Source organism: Calonectris borealis, chromosome 6 (genome assembly GCF_964195595.1).
Source record: "Calonectris borealis chromosome 6, bCalBor7.hap1.2, whole genome shotgun sequence".
NCBI classification, from domain to species: Eukaryota; Metazoa; Chordata; class Aves; order Procellariiformes; family Procellariidae; genus Calonectris; species Calonectris borealis.
In genome coordinates this window covers 24,060,364-24,084,152 of record NC_134317.1, presented here as the reverse complement: position 1 = coordinate 24,084,152, position 23,789 = coordinate 24,060,364, and the positions used below count along the sequence as shown (strand labels likewise).

Below are 23,789 nucleotides of genomic sequence, written 5' to 3'. Positions count from 1 at the left end.
GCTCCCATAGAGCAGTTTATTTTCAGCAATCATCATTTCTCTTCTCAAGGTTGGGAAATTTTCCCATTTACTCGCAATCATTTTGAACACAAACCTGCTCTGACTATAGAGTACAGCAACAAAACCCACGACATCTGTAAAATACAAGGGAATAACAAAACGTGAAACTTTCTGACTCCCTGCTCACTCCACAGGTGAGCTGGTATCACGGCTAATATGCAACACAGGTGAACAACAAATGGAAAAATATCCAAGGAAATTATTTCTGAGATCAAAGTCATTGTAAGTCTCATGAGCGCCTTGTTGGAAGGACATCACCACAGTGATGGGCAAAACCAATACCCTCTCACAGAGTCTCTGGCACTGCTCAGGAGCAACAGAAGAGAAAATAATGTCAAAGAAATGCTACCTGGAGAAACGCCATGTCCATACATATCCAGCTAGAGCAGCAATTTTTCTGAGGTCTGCAGAGTATTAGTACGGAATCTGGATAAGAAAACTTAGAAGAACAAGTCTAATCTCATTATATAGTGGCTTTTGCTGAACTATTAGCACAGACTCCAACAGAGACAGCAGCAGCTATACTCATGGATCCTAATCCACACCTCCAAAGCAGCTATGATCTTTCCACTAAAGCGTTTTCTCAAACTTGATAATGAAAACTGTAATTTAACGAAGGAAAAAAATCGTCATGTTCTTGATGAGCACTCGCTTTAAGCCTGTCTTAGAGTAGATAAACCCAACCTACTGTAGCTAATGATAGGGACAGTACTTGATGGGGATCCCTCTTATTGCAATCCCAGAGACTGTTACAATTCCAGAAAATGTTCCTCAACCAGACAGGCTGAGCTCACCCTCATGAAACAGCACAGCACGAGATGCGTTACCTCCCTGTTACATGTTCACAGCAACTGCTGGGAAACCACGCGGGATTTTGCTTTCCACATGGGCTGTCGGAGCTCTGTAAAAGGCTCTCCCCAGTTATCACTCCAAAATGACCTGCCCCTGCAGAAAAGCAAAGAATCACTCCCTACCCAGAGACCACCTACTTTAAGACGACACAAATCTTTCAGCACAGAAATTCCGACTGTAACCAGCTGGCATAAAGGACAGGAGAGAAAGTAGTTGCCAACTGAAGACATTCTTCTGCTGAAGTGTCTGAGAGTCCTCCATGGATGAGAAGCATTTTTAATGTCACATTTACCTATGCCATAGCACAAGCTCACAAAATCTGGAGTTTTCAAGAAAATGAGTTGTCACCATAATCTCAATCTCTGACTGCTGTGCATTATCTGAACGCATTATCTGAATGATGCATGTCATGGTTTTATGTGCAACTGTCCAAATAATCCACCATGAATCATGGTGAAGTCTTCACCATGAATCTGCTTCCAGTTTTGCTTTTACCATGTATTAACGACAGATCCCCTTCCTTCCTGAACCCAGAGCAGAAAGCTGTCTCTGTGACCTACCAAGTCTTCTTTCTCTTCACCACGACTTAAGCAGTAAGCGTCCTTCCTCCGATTACAGCCAGATCTGAGATTGGCAAGAACACAAGCAAGAACAGTCTCTGGGAACACATGACGGGATCCCAACTCCACCAAAATCTGATGTGTACCTTCTACAACTAAGTACGACTGCCCTTCAGCCAGGACCATGCCATCAAGCAACGGCCAGAACAACAGACTTCATAGCAGCCCGCTGGCTCTGCCCACACTACCACCTAGACCACCATGGATCAGGGTCTCCGTTCCCAACAAAACTAAAGGTTCAGGACACAAATTCTTTACTTGCTTTTCAGAAAAGTTACTCTTCTTCGTCTAAGATTGAAAATCGTATTTTACTTAGAAACTAGGCTCAAATGCTACCCCTACTGGGTAGGATGGTCAAAAAATGAAACTAGACAAAATTCCTGAAATTTCAAGCTTTTACCTTTATGCAAAGTAGATCCACTGTTTATTTTTTCTTGGGATTCTTCAGGCTACCTTCATGATAGCTCAATCTTTTTCCATTAAAAAATTTCAAATAAAACAATGTCCAAGATAAAAACCTTAGAGGAAAACTAGCAGTATTTAAAAATTTGTTTTAGTATCATAAAAACACATTTATTAGTATTACTGTACTATATATTTCTGACACGTAACTTCAGCTTGTCCCCTACTTCTCTTTGATGAATTTCTTGTACACAGAACTTCTTATCTTATCTAGACTTCTTTATAGCTATCTGCTTACATAGATATGTCAATAACAACTATTTAATTTCTAATTCTTGTTATAAAAAAATTGTTTTCAGAAAAGAAAACCTTTTTTTTTTAAATTATGTTGACATCATAACTACATAAGAATACAAGTGATCAGCCTCAAAATAAATTGTTTAAAAAGGCAATAACTTGAATACCAGTATCTCTGAACTCTGTAGAAAGTGCAAAATTTAGAACAACCTATCTAGAAGAGTGATAGAGACTAATTACAGAGTGACCCGATATCCTATGAAGGCAGTGGCTTTGAATTTCATGAACAGCAGGCTTACAAGGAGCAGAGAACTCACACAGTTTTTATACCACAGTAGGATACCAAATTAAGCCAAAAGTCTGACTTTCTCATTGCTCTTCTCCAACCAAACAGCAATATCCCGAGCCAGTTCCTTCCCCAAAGTTACGACAGAACAACCAGAGGTACCGTAACCTTTACCCACGTCTGTGCTGCAACCTTGGCTCTGCGGTTCGAACCCACCAGAAAGTGCAAAACTGAATAATGAGCCAAACTGAGAACGCGAACCTGAGACCTGCTCCAACTCCTTTGCGATGGTTTGGTGGAACAGAGCACGTGCAAGCCAGGAGCATCTCCTCTAAGGAGAGCTGGAAATGTGGAAAAATCACAGCGTCACGCATGCCATTAATTCTCATTCTCCAGCATGTACAAAATGTTTCTGAGAACTGCTGTAACTCACACACACGGACAGACCAAAATTTCTAAAGGAATACAGATGTAGGAAAAAGTGGTAAAGAGAAGATGGTTGAATGCAAAAGTAACAGTACTGCAATAATACTCCACAACATAACCACAGCACATTTTAGGGTAAACATGTAAAGGGAAAGAACATCTTGCAACCACATTCAGCTTTGGCATTTCTCCCTTTGTGAGTTTCTACTTCCACACCAGTAATCTGCACCTTCAGACTTCATTTGAATTTTCTCATTCATCATTTTATTAGAAAACTTCCAGACACATCAGAAATAAATATGAGAGGAATACCACACACATACCCCAATGAGGGATTAAGAACGTTTAAAAGGCCAGTTAGAAAACAGAGATCATCCATTTTGTGATTACAAAACAGTTGACTTGCACTACTTCCTCCATCGCCCTGCACTGTGCTTCCCGAGGACCTGCAATAAATGAAACGGCAAAGAGGAAGCGGGAACGCTGCATTACATGAGCCCACAGGAACTTCAGGACCGGGGTCACGTCGTACCAATGGAAACTCCTTCCCACGGGCTGTACCCGAAAAGCTAAAGAGGAGGCAATGGGCAGCTAATGACAATTCCAGTCTGAATCTGAGAGCAGCAAAAAGAATTGGCATTTCTCTTCCTATTCTAGCAATGCCCGTAGTCCTCGCATGATTACTAACTGTTTGGTTTCTGCTCCGAGTAAGACAAGGATTAGATTGGCCAAGTTCACTACAGTGATCTGGATCCAGGACCGAGGAGCTCCATGCTATTTTGGCGGCACAGAGCATATTCAAACCTGCAACATCTCCTTTGGTGTGGATAAATAACAGCACCACATACAACACAGCTTCCCATTTTCCAATGCCAGAGGTATGCAAAAATTCATCTGAGAACTATTCTAATTTACATATAGGAAGAAATCAACTCCCATCAAGGATCAGACTCAAGCAAATGTAATTTTCCATGCCACCTTCAGGTCAAGCAAGGTTGGGATGACTTTAAGCATCCTCCTTCATCCAAGCAAAATCATCCTCTAGCAATCCTGATCACAAAGCTCTGCTGCCTGAGACACATCTCTCTAAAGGACACAGCCAGAACTCTTTTCCACCCTGTCAGAGTGCTGTATGGCTATATGACATCTCCCCTCCCTTTCCACGTGAGCTGCTACTGTGCTGTGCACTTCACTTGCAACACCACTGGCCTGCTGAGGGTGTTCACTTCCAGGAGACAATTCCCTGATTCCAGGGAAAGGCCTTCCTTCTGCCCGGAAAAAAAAAAAGAAGCAATGGAGCTTAGGAAGGCTAAATCTTATAAGAAAGATCCAGTATTGGCAGGAAAAAAGCACCCAAAGAAGTATTTCTTCGTCTCTTCAAGTAGAGTTAGCGATACCTTGTTAGTCCTCAGTGTTACTATAAAGAGGGTTTGGCTGATCCTATATACCCACAAGGCAGTCATAACCTTTCTGCCTTTTTCCCTTCTTGAGTTTGAATTGCTGCAGTTTGGAGAGCTTCGAGATTTCTCCTCAGGGCCAGTTTCACCAATTATCTCTGTCTTTATCAAATCTGGATATAATTAGTGTAGTTGGCTCCGAGTGGAGAATATAAGACCATTTGGAGATTACTGTTGTGCAGAGCAAGTGTGATGGTCTTGCATATTATTGCAAACCTTGCAAGTCTTATTTATTAATATTTCAACCATTAATTATTCCATATTGTATCCTCCGGCACAGCACCTTGTTGTTAGTTTCTGAGATGGTTTGGAAAGGAAGAATCATTTTTAGTTTTAGCTAGGTAAAGATTAGATATCCATCTTTAGCACTTTCAGGACAGACAATTCTGTGATGAATGCTCATATCTCTTCTAAAAATCTAACTATGTTTTTAGCTAATAAATGTTTGAGAAATAGAGACATTTCCTACAGAGCAAAAATAAAATTATACTCTAACTTTGCCAAAATTTGGAGAAAACTGAGCATTTCAATTGGGTCAATGACGCATCTAACTTTAGGTGCCTACATTCGAAAATGACCTTGATACTGCTTCAATTTCTCCATTGCTTGCTCCCATTACACCCAAACCACCAAAAAAGCAAAACTCCTTTTTTGAAAAGGATGTCTTGAGGAACAGAGATCTTAAGCCTTTAGAAGTGTTCTGCATCTTTTCATATGTGTTAGTTTAGACTAACATACCTTTATTATTGTGTATGTACAAAACCAAAGCACAAGGTGCAATAGCCTTCTAAAAATACTGCTTTTTTGTTCAAAGTCTCTCTCTTCAACTTTCAAAGGGTTGAAGTAAATGGTAGTGCTAGAATAATACTGAAGTTGTAGAATTCAGATCCCAATTCTTCCAAATATGTATTTTAAGATACACAGCTTCTTTAGAATGAGAGGAAGTAAAATTCCTCATTCTTTTAAAAGCTAAGTACAGGGCTAGATTTTCACAACGATGAACAGCCTAATCAGGGTGAAGAATCCTCAACTGAAAGCTCACAAAGGGACCCCTCTATCCCTTCTCAATTTTTTCATTTCCACTTTTCTCTTGAAAGGGGTGTCTCACCAGAGAACCTGAAGAGTGAAAGATTTTAAAGTATAGGACTGAAATCCATCAAACCCAGGATTGTGGTCCAAACCCAACCAGCTGTCAAACCCAGAGATACGAATGTATGCTCACTTCTGCCTAATAAAATTTGAATCAAACACTTTGCATCTGATTCTCCATGTGAGCTTTTATGCAAACTTCTAAAGTGCAAGGAATCCTGGGGTGGAAGAGCTATTCTGAGAGCTTTCACATAGTTCATGTAATTAGGGAAACCACTTCCTTTGATTGTAAGTGTTCAAAACAGCTGAATTTCTTCTTTCAAAGGAACTCTGTGATTTGGGTCATCTCTTTTACTTGCTCTTTCATGTTTCTCAAGATGAAAGGTGAGACTGTAGAGCACATTATTTAGAAAAAAAAAAGATTCCACTTTTTGTTTTAGGGATTGAACTCAGACTATTCAAAAGGTTGTCATTTGGAAATCTATCTTTCTTTCCCTCCCTCTGTTTCCTTCCTTTTCTGATAAGCTCTTCAGTGGCTCCAGCGAACATAGTCCAAAATGCCAATTTAAACCTAAGGGAAAACTGAAATACAGTACATAAAGGAAAAGGGACTCTCATTTTCCTTTGTACGGTTGTGGCTGAATATGTAATTATAAAGAAGCTCTAGCTGCAGGATCTCAGTCCCCACATAACATTTACTTTTTTAATGGTTCTAAACACTGACCAAGCAAAAAGGCAGAAATACAGATTTTAAAAGACAAACAAAGCAGCTGCCCTGGTCTTTGAAATGGGTCTGCGGGTTTTTTCTTTCCCAAAAAGGGAACTCGGGTCACAGTTTCAAGGCAACGACCATGTCACTGGAGCTAACAGCCGATGCCAGTGTCGTTACAGAATCAAGTGTCACTTGCCCTGAATTTCTTGAGCCAGGCACCCCGTTAGTGCTGTCACTCCATGTTCATCTCGGTAACAGCCGGGCAAGGAATCTCTCCCTTCTCACAGCACAGCACAGAAACACAGTAATGAAAAGGCAGGAGGTTTCAAATTTACTAAGTAATAACAGTATGCTTGTTTACCCCAGGAGGACCGAGCTTTACTCCCAGTCAGTGAAAAATCACAGGACTTCTTCCAGAGTTGTAGCGCTAACAGGGAAGTGGTTTGCAATGGGAACAGAGTAAAACACGTGGGACACAGCGCCAGAAACCACATTACTGCCAGCTTCTGCACAGGACAGATGAGACGCTGGCTTGAAGAGAAGACTTTACAATAAAGACTTCGGTACAAATACATAAACAACCGAGAAAGCAAAAGTTAAGAGCAGAACTCCAAAATGTGTGGTCCTAAGGAGCGGAGTTCTGGATCTTGTACTTGCCTTTAGGGCCCCTGGAAACTCTTACAGGGGGTACTAGCAGGGCGACATTCAAAAGGAAGAGCAATTCAATAGCTCCGAATTTTATCTATCTGTTGCTACATACTTACATCACAGGCAGCACCTCAGCATAACGGACACATCGCAAAGAGGTCAAAGTAAAAAGCCTTTTCCTTGGTTTAGGAGATAAAAAGTAGAGAGTTCACCAAAAAGGAAAACCACCAATCACTACTTGTAAACCATCATCTTTGATAGGATTGCCTCAAATGCATATGACATTTCTAAAATTAAGGTTATTACACAATTAGACAAGAAGTGATTTCTGTGCTTTCCCCCCTCTAAACGCACACAGGCACACACTACATTTTCTCCTCTCTGCGATTCTTCCAAGGAAAAGGGAAAGATATCCTCTTGGAAAATGTCACTCACCCACTCAAGGGTGCAGCAACTAGATCATTTTAACAAGTTTCCAGAACAACAACCTACTCACCTCTCCTATTCTGTCTCTGCCAGATAAAAATTTGTAGAGAGCCTCAGCTTTCATTGAAAAGCCAACACCCGCCCAGCCTGCACGCCTGCCTTTTGGTTTTTTCCACCTTCCAAAGATGAACGCCATACAAAGCAACTGCATGTTGTCTTCTTGTGTCTACCAATAGCTTCCTCGCTTCTCCGACAGCAGCTCAAGGGTTTTAACAAACCATGCTTATTTTGATGCAGCTACTGGAAACTCAGGTGCCCGGTACACAAAACCCACAGCTATTCGGTCAGGTGTGTATCATGACATGATTTTTTCTCTCCCCTGCTTACAACATTTAGCCATAAGGAACCTCAATTTTCAGAAGTTTTGGAGTAAAATAAATGAGCAACCAGAGGCAGAAGAAGACGACGACGTGTGGCACTGTCCCCTTTCAGCGGCATCCAGGGGCCAGGCACTACCTCGCCGAGGAGGTGCAGCCTTAGGGGGGCCCCGCTCCAGGCATCAGGCAGCCGAGCTGCAGAGGGACCCAGCAGGCAGCACAGAAGTGGCCACTGTTACTCGAGTCACCCAGTTTCCCAGTGGAGCTGGCTTTCTTAAATAGGAATTATGCAGAATGCAGATTCACTAAACATTAATCTAATAAACGAACATGTATTTGCAAATAGGATTCTTCCCCAGTAGCTGAACTGTAACAGATGAAACACATTTAAAAAGACAAACAGGGCAGTTTGGAGGCAGCTGGATCAGAAGAGCAGCTCCGTATTTGCCCTTATTGGCCTCATCTCCCCAGTTTGTTAGCACAATTAATTAAGTATGAGAGAAAGAGTTAACGCTGAAGCTGTTCTCTGGGCTCCTCTGCAGCCTCCAGCTAACATAAACAGGTTTGAATGTTTCCTTGTGACTGTTTATATTGTCCTCTTAAAAAGGAAACTTTCTCTATCAGCACCTTAATAAATGGCAATAGGTAAACGTGAAATAACTTTTACAGTCTCAGTTGCATCATTACAATTAAAGATTGATTTTGATGCTTCCCTTAAAGTTAGGATATATATTTTTATATGGTTTTTTTCTTCAGCTTTGTTTTCAAATGAAATCTTGTGCCGCAGACCCTTATACAACTCATGTGCAGCCAGTCAAAAATTAAGGAACAAAAAAAAAAAAGAAAAGGCAAGTAAAGGAGGCCATGTCTAGCCCTATCGAGTGTTTTACTGCCCTCTTACGAGAACAAAACATGTTGTTCAAAACTCCATTGCTACCATGTGCGTGGTGGGTAGTTTGGGGTCCCTAACCAGGTTGTGGCCCCTGTGCTCAGCTTTGAATACACCTGTGAAAAACAGCCTCCAGGAGACCAATGGTCCCAGACTCAGATCACAGCAACTCCAGCACGGATCCCTGACTTCATTTGAGCCATCACACAGGCGTGCAACAAGCCAGAAACTGTTAGATTCAAACAATACTGCCACACACCTCAACAGCAACTTTGGTGTTATCAGAAACAATAATTTGTCATTCTGTATGCTGCAGTCAGTGTAAACTATTTAATTAGAGTTCCCAGGGACTGCAACACCAACAGATTTGAATGCGGGTCACAGACACTTAAATTGTCAGCTTCCCTCAAAGCACTCCAGACTCAAACATGCAATCACCACACTCTGAAGTTACCACCAGATCTCACCTGCCATGTGATTTTGTACTGAACCTTGTTTTAAGAAAACTATATAGTTACATAAATGTAGAGATAAGACTAACCTGAACCAACCCTCAACTGCTTGAGCCTGCAACAGCCTAAAACACCACCTTGAGAGAAAAGGACCTCTTCCGTATCCATGAGATTTCTACAGCAAAGCTTAAACATCCAAAAATACCATTTTGCAGTTGATCACTTCAACAGAAGCTCGGGGTCAGAGAATGTCGTGGGAGGGGAAACAAAAGAGCTGCCATTTGATGTCAGGGATTGCTGGCATGGAAAAATAAGCAACACAACCTCTCCTCCAAATTATAAATAATAACTGATCCCAAGCAAAAAGAAAACAGAAAAGGGAGAAACATATCTAGAGCAAAATACAAAAAAAAAACCCTAGAAAAAATACCCTTAATTGCGGCTAAGTATCTAGCGGCAACTCAAGCAACCCACTGTCAATCAAAAATTTGCAGCAGATTGACAGAATAATTTTTAAGACAATATACAATGGAATTAAACTAATTATGAAACTAAAGAATATTTAATAATATCCTAACAGGCCGCATATTGTGGATAGCAAAAAGGATAAAAAAAAGATTGTTTTCTAAATAATCACAGAGACAGACTTTCTCCCTATTCTAAACAACATTTACTCATAATTTGTAGGAAACTGGCATAAAAACTTGCTCACCTGCAGATGCTGCACCTTCTGAAAAACAAAATTAAAGATAATTGAGGTAAAAGGGCCCAAACCTCACAGAGATATTCCTAACCCAGGGATCAGGCACACGGTAAGCTCCTGTGCCTCAAGCAAGCTATGGCAACTGCACACGTATTCTTGGCCAGCAGCACATGCAAGGTGATTCTGCTTCACACCAACAAAGTTTAGGGCAATTCAAGAGAGTCAAGCGAAAGGAAGCAGCAGACAGATCTGGTGCATCTTAGCTCATTAATTTATCTGTATATCAAGTTTGTTTATGTACTAACTGTTCAAAGCCGCCCACCAGTCAACAGAAGACATGCACTTAACCCTTTACAATTTCAGTATAAAATCTGGTGGTTTAGTTGATAAAAAAAAGGGATAGGGTAACTTCTACGGCTGCAGCGAGATTCCCAGCACTTGTGAAATTGCTTTTCATTTATTGCAAGCTAGGATGACAACGCTGACAGTCACTACGTCTCAACTGACCCAAAATAACTTCTGAAGCCACAGATTGCCAGTCTGGGCCCTGACATGCCAGTTCATTGAAGCCGATGTCTAAATCACATTAAGCCAAAATTGGCTTGATTTAAAAGAATTAAGAGTGTATACACAAGCCCGTGTAAGTAAGAATCTCAAATTCAGCTAGTCAAAAAACCTCAATAAGCCATACAACTCGTACTACAAATACTCATTATTTACATGAAGCAACTCTGAAAGACGTTACTCATCTAATGAAAAACCTGGCATAAAAATGTTTAAATACACAAGTAAAAAAATCCACTACAATAAAATGTAGCAAAATACAGACAAATACGTTTCTGTACCTGGATTGCTATGTTTCTGGGATTGTTTTGGGGAGCAGAGATGCAGAGGAATGAAGTTTCTTCTTAAAACAGACAAAATGAAACTAAAACCTGTTATTCCCAAGAATAATTGTATTCTGGCAATGCTACGTCATCTTTCATTATACTGGTATCTCCCAAATACCAATGGGGTTTTGGTATCATTTTGGTTGCAACACATATGCCACTCCACAGTTAAAATACAGTCTTATCCAAAGCACCCACCAAGAAAATCTAATGCAGTGACTTTCTTGACACCTGAAAACATGACATTCATTTACAAAATAAAGTCCTCCAGAAAATATCCCTTGAATGAAAGCCAAGAGTAGGACAAACTCAAAAGCAGTCAGAGACTTATTGCAGAAGTCTGTCCTATCCAGCACGATTTTTTCTGCAAGATACAGAATATACAACAGCTGGAGCATCTGAACCCATTTGACAACCTCCACAGTCCAGAAAAGGTACCGAGTATCCTCTTGATATCCTTTGGGAATACCCTAGTCAGCACCAAGAGGAGTGCTCTAAGCCATTTCCTTCACCAAAATATAAAAAAGAAACAGAAAACCCTGCAAAATAACCACACTGTAAAACAGAAACAAAGACATTTTAAGACACCCCTCTGGTATAATAAATACAGTTTTATTTCCTTTTAGCTGTTAACAAGATACAGCAGTATTTCTTTAAATGAATATGGGGCTGGAAGGGTTCCCATGAGATCACTTATCCTAGGGATATACAACCGTTCTTTTTTTGCGAACTCTTGTAATTTTCCAATATAGGTCCATGTATCTCTGGAAAGTTCATGTATTTGACTCCTACACCTTATGTACCTTTATATAGCACATACTCTAAGCCCTCTCTCACCATTCATTAGCAATAGCACCTGGACCAAAGGACCATGGTTGGAAACACGGGGTTTGTTGTTCCCCAGCTCCGAGGTGGAACCAGGTAAATCCAGACATTTCCTGGCAGATGTTACCTTGAATCACTCTCAATACTTGCTGAATCAGACATGAGAGGGGTAAGGGAGTAGAAGCTCCTAGAAAGAGCTAATAAAATAATAAAAAAGCATCAAAATTGCCCTTCATCACAGCCAAGTCCCAGCGTGGAGAGTCATTCAAGGCTGGCACCCAAGCACCCATACCAGCTATAAACCGCAAGCAAAAAGAACATCGGCTATTTTTAGTCCTGTCAGGGCTGAGTATCAATTTCAGTTGGGTTTGGTTTGGTTTGCTCTATTTTACTCTGTTGTTTTTCTCTTGTTGCTCTTGCAAGTCATTCCCAGTCCTTACTCTCATGACCCACATTAAAATTATCACATGCTCTGTTTTAGGACTACAAACGTGAGTGAGGTATGTCCAGTGACATGCATGTGGTTATACTTAACTCATCCCCTTCGGAAGGTACAGGCACAATCCATGTTTTCTGGACAGTCCCTTCCAGCAGTGCGTCATAAAAATCAAAAAAGTGAACAAGCTGCATTATATTCCATATGAAAAGTTTTATGAAGCATTAGAAGATCCCCTAAAGCTTATTGCACATGTATTACATACAAGAAAACCTGACAATATAAAATTGATTTCCATGGTAGTCAGAATTCCAGCAATACAGCATCAAAACTATTAAAAACATGTTTTTATTTTTGAGTCTCATAAAACTCAAATGCATTGCACACACATGACTGAACAATGTATGCACAGTTAATTCTACTCAATTTAACATCTTTTATCCACAAGTTAGTTCTGTTAGTTCACCAGAAGTATTTCCCAGTAAGATTACAGTTACATTTTACCGTTTTTTTTCCGCCACTCTCCTGCAGTTTGCACAGACCACCGCCAGCATTTTGAAGGAATTCAGGAACAGCTGTACTGCATGAAACCAAACGATCTTGTACCTAAGTACCATGGTAACAGCCGAAGCAAGCAAATCAGATGCAATACTGCTGTCCATTGATAGCACAGAGACAGTTCATGGATCATGGAGTACTTCCAAGGAGCAGTGACATTAAAATTAAATTCAAATTTCAGGTAAAATTCCAGCAGTAACAAATCTCGGGGTGAAGAACCACACTCCAGATCAGATGCCAGCTGCCAAAAAACAGCCACCAAAAGCACAGCCTTCAAAAGCAGCGACAAATAACAGGTGAACTTCAGAGCTGTACAGACAATCGGAGGAGGCGAGTGCTACTCGGTGAAAAGCTAACGTGAGAGGCATAAAACAACGGGTTGTAACATTTCGCTCCAGCAGTTATCTGCTCAAGATAATGGAGTCAAAGGAACTGCTAGCAATTTGCAGAATAAGGCCTTTGGGCCCAATCTCTCCCATCCATTTCAGTGGGAGCCAAATTAGGGGCTTATCCAATAATTCGTATAAATTGTTCACAAAAATACCAAGGAACTTCCTGAGTAGTAGGTGTGCAATTTTCTTCAATGAGTGCACATAATTATCACTTAGGGCAAAGGGAGCAAGTGCACATCCTACTACAGGAGGCATTTCTACTCCCCTCTCGTGCATTATAAACATCACGCTGATAGTTCGATTTTCCATAAAACAATTCACAAGGAACTCCTGTTCCTTGCTTAAACCCTAAAACTGCTAAAGTCCTTGGACTAGATAGTAAAATGGCAACTTAATTTTGTTTTTGCTGTTATTTAATCACTCAAGACACACTCCTATGGATTACTTAATCAGCAAAAGTCTTGCCCAGAGTTTCAGATCTGATACTCTAATCAAGGCCTTGCAGCATATGTTTTTCTCAGCACACCTATTTAGCTGTATTTAGCTGTATTTTATTCACACAAACACACACCTCTTCCCATACAGTGACATTTTACTGCCTGTCTATAAAAAGTGAATGCCTTGCAGAGGTCTTCCCATTTCTCAAATTTTGAAGAGTTTTGAAGAAATCTGCCTGAGCAACACCCTTCCAAGTATTTATGTTTTTCTGAGCACATATTTTAGTATGATATCCTGCTATATACTGAACAAAAATTGCTTTGTTTCACATGTTAGAACTTGTTAGCCACTTGGCTAATATAAAGCCTTCAAGATCTTTTCTGGTTTTGATTGGCTTGTTTAATAAAATGAAACACAGAAACAACATATTTGCAGAATGATACCACAGCTCTATTGACTTGGCTTGTGCCCTTGGACTCAGCTAGCATGAAATTCCTCTGAGCAAGCTTTTCCCAACTCTCCTCTGTTTTCTCTTTAATCAGTTGTTATGGATTATTGGCAGCAGTTAACAGAAATACAAGACAATCAGTCATGAAGTTAAAAGGACACTTCCTTTCAAATAAACCAGAAAGGGTAACAATTCATTTTCTGGACTAAATGCAAACCATCCAAGTATCTACTAAACACAGATACATTACAGTTACGGCAAGTTACTTTTCTATTGCTATCAGAAAAGCCATTGACCCGCCATGACTTTCAGCACAGTTCAGTCACAGATGTTCATTATCGTCATCACTACAGATAAACATACCGCATGCTATGTATGTAAACAGACTGACAGCCACTGGGGTCAGAAGAGACCTTTAGGCCACTGGGGTTGCCCTCCGGTACGTCACAGGCCACGACACTTCAGCAAGTTGCTCTTGTGTTGAGCTCAACAACTTGACAAAAACAATTGTCCAAAAAGACATCTCAATGTGGAGACATGAAGAGATGGAAAGGATTCTCCATCTTCGCTCCTTCCCTTTGTAGCCTGCTCCAAGAGTTACTCATCCTCGCTCCTTATAATTTATTTCCCATTCTAATTTGTCTGGCTTCAGATGGCAACCATTAGTTCTTGTAATAACTTTCTGCACTAGATTAAATGAGCCCAGCATTTTCTCCATATGAAAATGTAATTTTTGTAAACAAGCTCTTATTTTTTAATTCTCTAGGGTTTTTGACAGACAAGTTCTGGCAAAACTTGCTAGACTTATTTAAGGCATCACCACTTGCCTCTCTGCTGCCTCCCCAGAAAACTTTCAAGAGAAGGTGCCCATGCCAAGCTGCTCCCAACTATAACCTGTTTTGTTAGTTTAAGCTGCAAATGATGACCAGTCTGAAGGAAAATAAACAATTTTGTGCTGGAAGGCACTTGCTCCTCTTCTGCCAACTCATCCTGATGGATGCTGTCCATCACCCCCTTCCAACACACACACCCCCACAGCCACCCTACTTTCCACTCTTTGAGTGTGTTTTGCAGTCCCCCTTGGGACGCCCCTCCAGTTCATTTACATTCTTTTAAACACAATAGAACCTGGCCTGCACCTACTGCCTAACACCCATTTCCCCAGTGCCACATACCAAGATAAAGCACACCTAGTTCTTACAAATGGCTTGATCCTCATTTGGATATGCAAGGGCATTAACCTAATTTGCCTAACAGCACCGTGATGTGAGCTCTTAATGAGCTGCAAGTCTTCCTTAATCCCTAAACAAACCCTTAAATTATACTAAATTCTTTCCAGCACTCGGTTTCCTTTTCCTAGTGTGCAACCTGTGTTCTTTGTTACTACAAGCTGAACATTTGGTTGTTTTAAAAAAATATTTTTGTTGAATGGTCCAACTGTGTCAAACAATACATATGACTGTCCTACTTTCTCCATCATTTCCCATTCCACTAAGGTTTATGCCATCGCAAGATGTAGTAATACTGTTTTTAAATTTTCTTTCAAAAATGCCTCAAGTACCTAGCAACAGGTCTAGCACAGTCTCCTGTGTAATCCCACCAGAAACACACCTATTCAATAAAGATACTTCACTGACCACTTCTGAGATCTGCCAGCCAATTGATATTTAAGGAGTGCATTACTGACACTGCATAGCACTGATTTTACTTGTCTTTGTGTATCTTTTGATATTAACAAATAGTAGAAATAAAGAGAACAGTACAAACTGACATTGGACAGAAGGCGTACATCTCCCACCATCCTGGAAAAATCATGAGATCCTTCCACATTATTTTAGACAGCAACTTCCTTAATCATGATCCAACATGCTTATCACATCACTAAGCATGACGTAATCACGCTAACTCAGTTGCTGCAGCAGTGGATGAACTTTGGTGTCTGATTATTTACTAAGCATATTATCCCTAGCACTGCTCTGCCGTCCTCCAGCTTTTAACTGTCTTCCTAAAATACTTTGAGGATATTGTATACAAGTTAGATATAGTCACCCTGGAACAGCGGTCCAATAACCGTGCTGTCCATCACTACGCTCGTGCGTCCTCACTGCTGCACCAGCGGTGGTGACCAGCAGGCAGGCTGGAGCGCTGTGACGACCACATACACTGTCTCTCTGCTGGGACCGTACAAAGCTGAGGTTCAAGAGGATTTTTAGGTTTACTTTTAAAAAAAGTTTATCTTTAAAAAAAAAAACCAAACCAAACTCAAACCAACCTTAGTTGGTAAAGGTGCAGTAAGTTAATTCTGCCTTTTCCCAGAGGATTGCCAAGGACCTGTCCGCCTTTCCAGGTGCACAGGACGCCGCGAGGGCAGGGGACTGGGGCTTAAACCTCGCTGCAAGATGAGAACGTGCTGAAGTGCGGCTATGACTAACTCAGAGCTAGTGGAGCCCCAGATCAAAACCTGCAGCAGGCAGGGAAGAGACAACGCCGAGCAACACACGCTAAGCCTATAGTGAACCTACAGACGCGAACCACAGCGCTTAAAAGACCAGATGTAAAGAGGAGAAAACAGAAGCAGGCAAAGACAGCGAACACTACCTCTCCCTATCTAGCAACACGCCCAGCGGTATCGAAGGGAAATTACTAGCTCCACGGGTGCAGCTAGCTCTCCTCCTCAGGGCCGGGGCAGGGAGGAGCGGCTAAACAAGAAAAGTGGGGGAGGACAGCAAACAGTAAAACAATAATGCTTTAAATCAGAGACACCCTCGGCTGAGGCCCCCTCAGTGTGTCTTTGTTGTAACATCATCCAGTTATGGGGTTTTGTAATTAAACAAACAAAAAGCCCAAGGTAGTTTGCCTCAATTAGCTCGAGGATGGAAGACACTGGAAGAGAATTTCTGTCCTTGTTTCCACAGCAGACAAAGTGAATAAAAATTAAACTCTTACCTCTTTTTCTATTTTGAGCAGCTTCTTTACAGCCACCTCCTTGTCCTGAGAAATCCATCGGGCTCGGTAGACACTCCCGAAACTGCCTCCACCGCAGTTCTCAAAAAACTGCAAGTCATCAAATCTAATTTGCACAAATGAAGCACTGGTAGACGACATCTCATAATGACAAAATATACCACAGCAAAACCTGTGAAGAGAAAAGCTTTCATTAACACATAGGCTCTGCGGATTTATGGACTTTCTTAGCCATGCTCAGACACCCCAAAACCAGAACCAGTCACCGTAAACACGCTACAGTAAAATCCGCGGGGCACAGGAGGAAAAGAGCCTGGGAACTCGCACTCCAACAGGCTGTGCAAACGTTTGCGTAATTTGCACGAGCTATTAGGAGCAGCTGGGAGACAGAAATGACTAAAAATATTCCTTAGAGCAATGCTGACGTTTCCCCGAACACCTTGGAAGCGGCTCTGCGAAAGGCAGGCGCATCGCTGCCTTCCCCGACGCGAGGGAAGCGCGCGCTCTGCTGCGAGCTTGCCTAGGAGCCCAGGCACGCCGGGCACGCCGGCTCTCCCGCCGCGATGGCCGCGCACCAGGCGCGCGCCGCCCCGGCACGCACCAGGCGCGCTGCCGGCGCTCGGGGCGAGGCAGGAGTGCTTCGCGCAAGGATGTGGAAAGACCTGGCCAGGGTAAACGTCTCTTCCCGAGTGACTCAGTTCTGTTCACATGTTATAACAAAGCGCAAGTACATGGTAATTCATCTGGGTTACAGTACGTGAAATTCTGCAGCCTGTGCCAATGTTGGTGTCGGCAGTTTCAAGAGATGATCCCATGTGTCTGCTGCCAGGGGAACAGAACGTCCTTCTCGGAGATTTCACGGCAATAAAGCTGATGCCCGTAGCGAATTTCAAGAAACGGTATCACCTAAATGCATGAACAATGACTAATTTTAGGTTCTTTTTTTAATGATGTAAGATCAGGAAGCCTCAGGTCCTTAGTGGGACTGCAGGACACGGCATCCTCTGCAAGCCTGCTGCAGGATAGTTTCAGATGCGCCAGTTTAGACAAAGTAGTTCTAATTACCAGCAAAAGTTACTATACTTGCAATTAATGACAGTAAACTTACCAGCATAAAATGAAAGAGACGGGTTTGAATAAAACAAGCCAAAAAAAGACACAGAGATTTTGGGTTGCTGGTGAAAATTATACCTCCAATTATACTGGTCTAACTATGGTACCAAAACATACTGTGTCTTCTGGAAGCCTCCAATCCATAGGGTTTTTCTGAGATAGAATCCACACAATATGTGTGGTCTGTGGCTGGGAAATGCACGTGTAATACACCTAGCACTGCCGACTGCCAAAACCCCTTCATCCCAGTCCCTTCTGTAACAAACACGAAGACATAATTTCCCCCCTGGCTCTCCTGATTGTGCAGCTACTCTGATTAAAATTTTGAGATATCACTCGACCAGAAATTTCTGGCACTATTTGGTTGCAGCTATTCTCCAAATGAGAGATGAAGATACCAACATTTTTTCTACATATTGCATCAGACAACACACAACCTTTTGTGAAACTGCCTGCTTTGTTTTACATCTCTTCACCACTCGTAAGGGTAAAGGCAAGCGCTGACCAGACCGCGACAACTTGACTATGTTTACAGAAGGCATCACGTTTAGGAGGGAGCAGGCTTCAAGCACGCCTTTCGCTGACAGCCAACCTGCAAAGCTCTCGGTGAGGGAACACGAACACTCTTTCCCCAGCTCTGCCAGTCGGAGCAGGGGTTACCCGTGGGATGTGAAATAAAGTCCATTCATCTAGTATGCTGCTGGCTCCTTCCCCAATACAAGTGCCTGAACTCTTCTCCTGACCTTTTGTTCTTGTTTTAACCTTGTCGCCGTTGTCGTTAGATTTCCCGCCATCTCAGTCATCTTTTGCACTGCCCTGCATGCATTTTCTTTAGAGAAAACTCACGGGAAAGGAAATCGGTCACTCCTGCAAATCAGGAGGGTAGCGAAGCCAGTTTTAACTTTTTGCTTCTTTGCCAGTGCTGTTTCATTAGCAGGTCTTCAGAAACAAAAGCTCATTTGCCTCGCTTCCTTCAGTAGTTGCTCCAAGTTAACGCTGTGCACTTGGTGTCTCAAGCATATGTGACACTTCGTAGACAAATAAAACATGTCAGCTTCCCAACCCAGAGACCTCACAATTAAGGCCACAGCCCTGCACACGTTTATGCACATGGGTAATTATGCTCCAGTGAATAATCTCCTTACTGACAACAGAATTATTCAGAAGAGTAATGTTACTCACAGGCAAAAGCATATGCACTGACTGGACCATAAATTTAACAGGAAAGTGTGAACAGCTGATAACAGATGGTTGCATTTGGGATGGCAGAAGGAACAGAAAACCAAGCTAAAAGAAAAATACATCACAGGAAACAAATATTTCTGGCCTTCACTATCTGAATTCAATAGTTCTGAAGAGCTGTCAAATTATTTTAAATTATTGCTCACCCAGAAGAACCAAATCGTCTGTATAAACAAGTAAATCATTTGACTTCTGAAAGTTACGCTAACATAGAACAAGATGTTATTCCAAGATTTCACAGAAAACAGACCTCAAGTAAAACCTGCACACCAAACACTTGATAAATACAAGTGAGTACTTTTCTGATGTGTCCTCCTTGATGCTTAAAACTTTACCTGAACATTTATGCAATCGCAATGTAGTGCCCGGCACACAAGCATTTGCAGAAGCTGCTGTTCATTCTTTCAACACTTTCCCAATTTCAAATTTATCTACAGCAGTCAATCAGCTGCAGATGCTATAGGCACCAGCATACAATAAAGTAATAAAATTTAAAGAATGATTCATTGGTTTGTACCAGGTTCTTGCAGATGCTTTTTCCAGAGAAAGTAGAGGAGATTTACATGGGACACTCTTTATTTAGAGATCTGTAATTAATGACAGCCTGAGTTAGGTATACAGTTTTCTCCTTCTAGATGAAAGAACAGACCTGTTTAAATATTACTCCATGTTTTCAGATGCAAGGTAGTTAATCCTCAATTAGACAGCTCAATCCCTTTGTTATATTTGAGAAAACAACTGTTTAGAGTAACAACTGCATGTGACAAATCCACACACAGTTATTAACTTGTCATCCTGTTTTAAAAGATACTTAACAATCTGAGTTTACACCATCGGTTAAGGAAAAAAAAAAAATCAGGTATTTCATTAAACTCCATAGTCTTACACATGCAGTCGAAACAAGTGCATCACTCCAACAACCAGTGGCACTTCTTCGCATCTTACACCTCCGCAGCCAGGAGAGCAGCCCTCTGCAACTGGGTCTGCAGGCTTGGGGCCAGGGGCATTACGGCAACTCCCCCGCACGCAGGCACGCAGCGTAACAGAGGTTTGGCGTCAGCACCGTCCTTCCCCACTAACACGGTTCTGAGTGTTTAACCACTATCGTCACGTAGGAGTGGGTAACGCTACATCAACTGACTTTGTTGCTTGTTGTCGATGAAATGAAAATGTGACAGTTCAGAATCGGTGAATGACAGGTATTTGAAGAAATAATTCAATTGCTGGTTATTTCAATTATTCCTATGGGATCTTGGAGGGGGGTTGGAACTTTCTTCTTCTTCTGTTTTATTTCTAATGGTTAACATGAGCTTGTAATCATGCAAGAACATCTCCATCTTCTCCTGTGTGTTTTTTTTTCTCATAATAACTTATTTAAGCATGCTGTTAGAAGCTGTTCATTTCACACCAAAAAAACAGATCTGAGCCACAGCTGACAGTATTTAACATGTCGGGTTATTATTTAACATTATTTAACATCAGTATTTAACATGTCAGGACGCAGCGTCACTTTGCAACAAGCTATTAAGCTTTGCAACAAGCTCTGTTCAGTACAGTAATAAGTGCTCAGTGTAGGAAACCCTCTGTCATCACTGGCTTGTTGTGACTACAGCATTTTGGGGGAGTAACCAGCATGAGGGTCCCTCCCCAGGACCCTGCTGGGGTCCCACGCCTGCTGCTCCCCCTAGAACCCCCAAGCACCCAGGCAGACGGGTTGCAAAGCGACAGCACTGCAGGCTGCCCAGCCCTGCATCCCAGCACAGCAACACTGGAAGAATCCGACATGTTCACTGGTACCTCCCAGCTCCCCAAAAACAGCCTGCGCAGTAGGGGAGGTGCCGCCAAGCCCAACTCTCTGCTTTATTCCATGTACAAGCCAGAAGACCCTACCATTTGTCATTCAGCTACTGCTCCCAGAGTATAGAGAGCTTCCAGTGAGGGACTTGCAAGTTAGAGACAGGAGGCTGGAAAGAATTTAGCACAAATTGCACAGTAACTGCAACTCCTATTTTGCAGTGCGTGGCTGCAGAACTGAAAATTGCTTCCCTCATCTTGCACGTGCACCTGACGCTGCTCAAATATTCGATTACTTCAGGAAAACCCTTTGTAATTTATTACAGGGAACAACCACGCAACTCGCTGCCCTCACTTCACTGTGTGGTTCCACAAAGCAGGATTCAGTGCTTCTTTCAGGAAGGCACGCTGCCAACATATTGCCAATAAAGTAGTAGCACACTACACTTGTGCTATCTTAAAATACACAGCAGAATGTGCCAAGTTTCCTTATTTGGCAAAACAGGCTATTTGCTTTCAGGATCTTTGACCATCCATTTTTAGACCCACATCATCCTTTGTATCCAACATGGCCTACAGTCCTTGAGCATATCAACCTGGATTTTTGCAGCAGCATATTTATTTAGCCTTTTAAAAAACCAACCAACCAACCAAACAAAAAAAGCCCAACAAAAAAAAAACCTCAAATGCCAAAACATGGTTAACCACTGCCTTGTCTAAACAGAAAACAAAGAAGGAGTTACAGTGATATCAAGCTACAAGAGATACTGCAGAAATAAGTTTTTATAAATAAAAGATCCTTTAATCATATCACGAATTGCTGATGGATAAGGTGCAAACTCCAAGCACAACTCCAAATTATATATATCCTAATCTTCTAACCTCCCAGTTAAAATAAAGTCAACAATGCCTACAATTCCTAAACTTTCTTAAGCAGACTGAGCAGCAGCCCTGCAGATGGTGAGACTGGAGGAACGGCTCTGCCGACCTCAGTTACAGAAGCAACAACAGTTGAGCCTGTCCTTTGTCAGAACCTAAGAATTCTGCATAACTTCCATTAATAACATTTCTAATTTTATTTGAATTTATATAACCATCAGTGCTACGGAAAAGGAGTTCAACTCAGCCTAAACAGTTTGAATACTTCAGGAAAAGAACTATTTTTGACCCGAGCTGTGTCAATGGCAGAGACTGAAGAGTTTAAAGGCTTCACTTTAAATAGAAAACATTTTCTCTCGGAGAAACCCTGAACTGCTCACTTCGCTTACATTATACCTCATCAGTGATGTCTGCCAGGAGTACGCACGCAACAACACGCAAGAAAGACAAGGCAGCTAAACCTGCACCCCGGGCCGTAGAGCTGCTCGGTCCTTGCACAGGCACAACTGCAGGATCCGGGCCTTGGTTTTGTCAGCGTTCCTGCCTTCTCCTCTGCCCGTGAGCCAGGCTCCCCAGCGTCACCATTATTCGCACAACGCCACCAGTATGCAAAGCACATTACTGATAGATAAAACAAGTAGGCTTCTGAGGACTTACAATTTCAGGGCAAAGTCCTGAAAACATCTATCCGCATGCCTCCAGCGGAAAGCTGTGATGTTTTCAGGCAGCGACCCAGTTAATCCAGTGCTTTCAAATTATTTCTGCTTCTGGAATTTAGAAAAAGTAATGATCCACGGCTTTCCCGATGGCTCTGTCGCTAAAACTCACAGCAAAGCGTGCTGCATCCAGGGGTAGTGGATGGCTCACACACTCACGAGCTAAAAAGAAAGGCATGCTGGTGCAAAGTAACTAACTTGAGCGAACGTAGCAAAAAAAAAAAAGAATGCCAGTTCACTTAAAAAATGAGGGGGGAAAGGAAAAAACGGAGGGGAAGGAAGGTCACACCTCAAAGCCCAACCTGAGGGATTTTATGCCCAAAACAACAGAAAAGTGCAGCAGGTGCACATAAGGTGAACATGTCTGAAACACCGTCTGAGGAGCGGAGGGCTGGGCGAGGGTAGCGGCCCCCGGCCAGACGCCGGCTGCCCACGTCCCGCGCCCAACCCCCTCGGAAGACAACAGCTGGCAGCACCTTTCCCGCGTGGGGCCGTCCCGCACAGCCGCTGCTCCCCGCCCTCCCGGGTGCCCCTCGGCGGGCACCACCGTGCCCTGCCCTGCCCGGCCCGTCGAGGCACGGCCCGTCGCCCGGCCCCGATAGGCGTCCGCGGGACCCCCGCCCCACCGCGCGGCCACGCGTGGGCGCCGCTGCTTGCCGGGGGGGGTTGGCCGGCGGCCGCTGCCCGGGGCGACGCAAGGTCAGGCCGTGCGCCGGGACGGCCGAGCGCCTCCCCTCCAAGGACTTTCAAAGTTGCTTCAGCGGGTGGGAAACGTCAAACCCGGCGGGGACACCCACGGCCCGGCCCCGCGCTCCGGCCGCGCTGCGCCCCGCCGGCTGCCCGCCGCCTCCCACCGCCCCGCGAAGCAGGCACCGGCCGCCCCGCCGCCCCCAGCGCTGCCCCCCCGGCCCGGGCGTGGCGGGGGGCGCCTCGCCCTCCTCACCTTCCCCGAGGGACTCCGGGCTGGCGGGACCCGAGCGGCGCCGATCCCGGAGCCGCCGAGGGAGGCTGGAACCGGCGCGACCGCGTCTCCCGCTCCGTCCCCCGCGCTTCCGGTTGGTGCCGGGGAGCCGGAGCCGCCGCCGCCCCCGCGCCGCCTCGCAGCGGCGCCACCCCGCGCTCTGCGCCGAGCCCCGCGGGGGAGGCGAGGCCGCCCCCGCCGCCTCAGGGGTGCGGGCAGCGCGGCCGCCCCGCCTATAGGGGGCGAGGTACCGGGGCTGGGCGGGCGGCGTGTGGGGCGGCGAGGCGTCAGGCCTGCCGGCCGCCGGTGCCGCCGGGGCTGTGGCCCCGCAGCAGCGCCTCCGCCCCGGCCGAGGGTGCACGAGGCGGCGGGCGAGGAGGGCCGCATGCCCACGGAGCTCGGCCCCGATGCGTTGATGAGTAATGGGGCGCTCAGCC

At 43.6% G+C, this 23,789-nt stretch overlaps 1 protein-coding gene across 2 annotated transcripts in view; it reads right to left on the bottom strand.

Annotated features, from left to right (window-relative positions):
* Window positions 1-23,509, bottom strand: part of MAP3K20 (mitogen-activated protein kinase kinase kinase 20) — a 94,118-nt gene extending 70,609 nt beyond the window's left edge. The window contains exons 1-2 of one of the 2 annotated variants that reach the window (XM_075153257.1): window positions 23,335-23,509; window positions 16,630-16,819 (exon numbers count right to left, since the gene is read on the bottom strand). In XM_075153257.1, the coding sequence (XP_075009358.1) occupies window positions 16,630-16,788 (159 nt within the window). In that variant the 5' untranslated portion in view covers window positions 16,789-16,819; window positions 23,335-23,509. The remainder of the gene's footprint in view (window positions 1-16,629; window positions 16,820-23,334) is intronic. The other variant, XM_075153258.1, reaches the window with a different exon arrangement.
* Window positions 23,510-23,789: the final 280 nt, after the last annotated feature.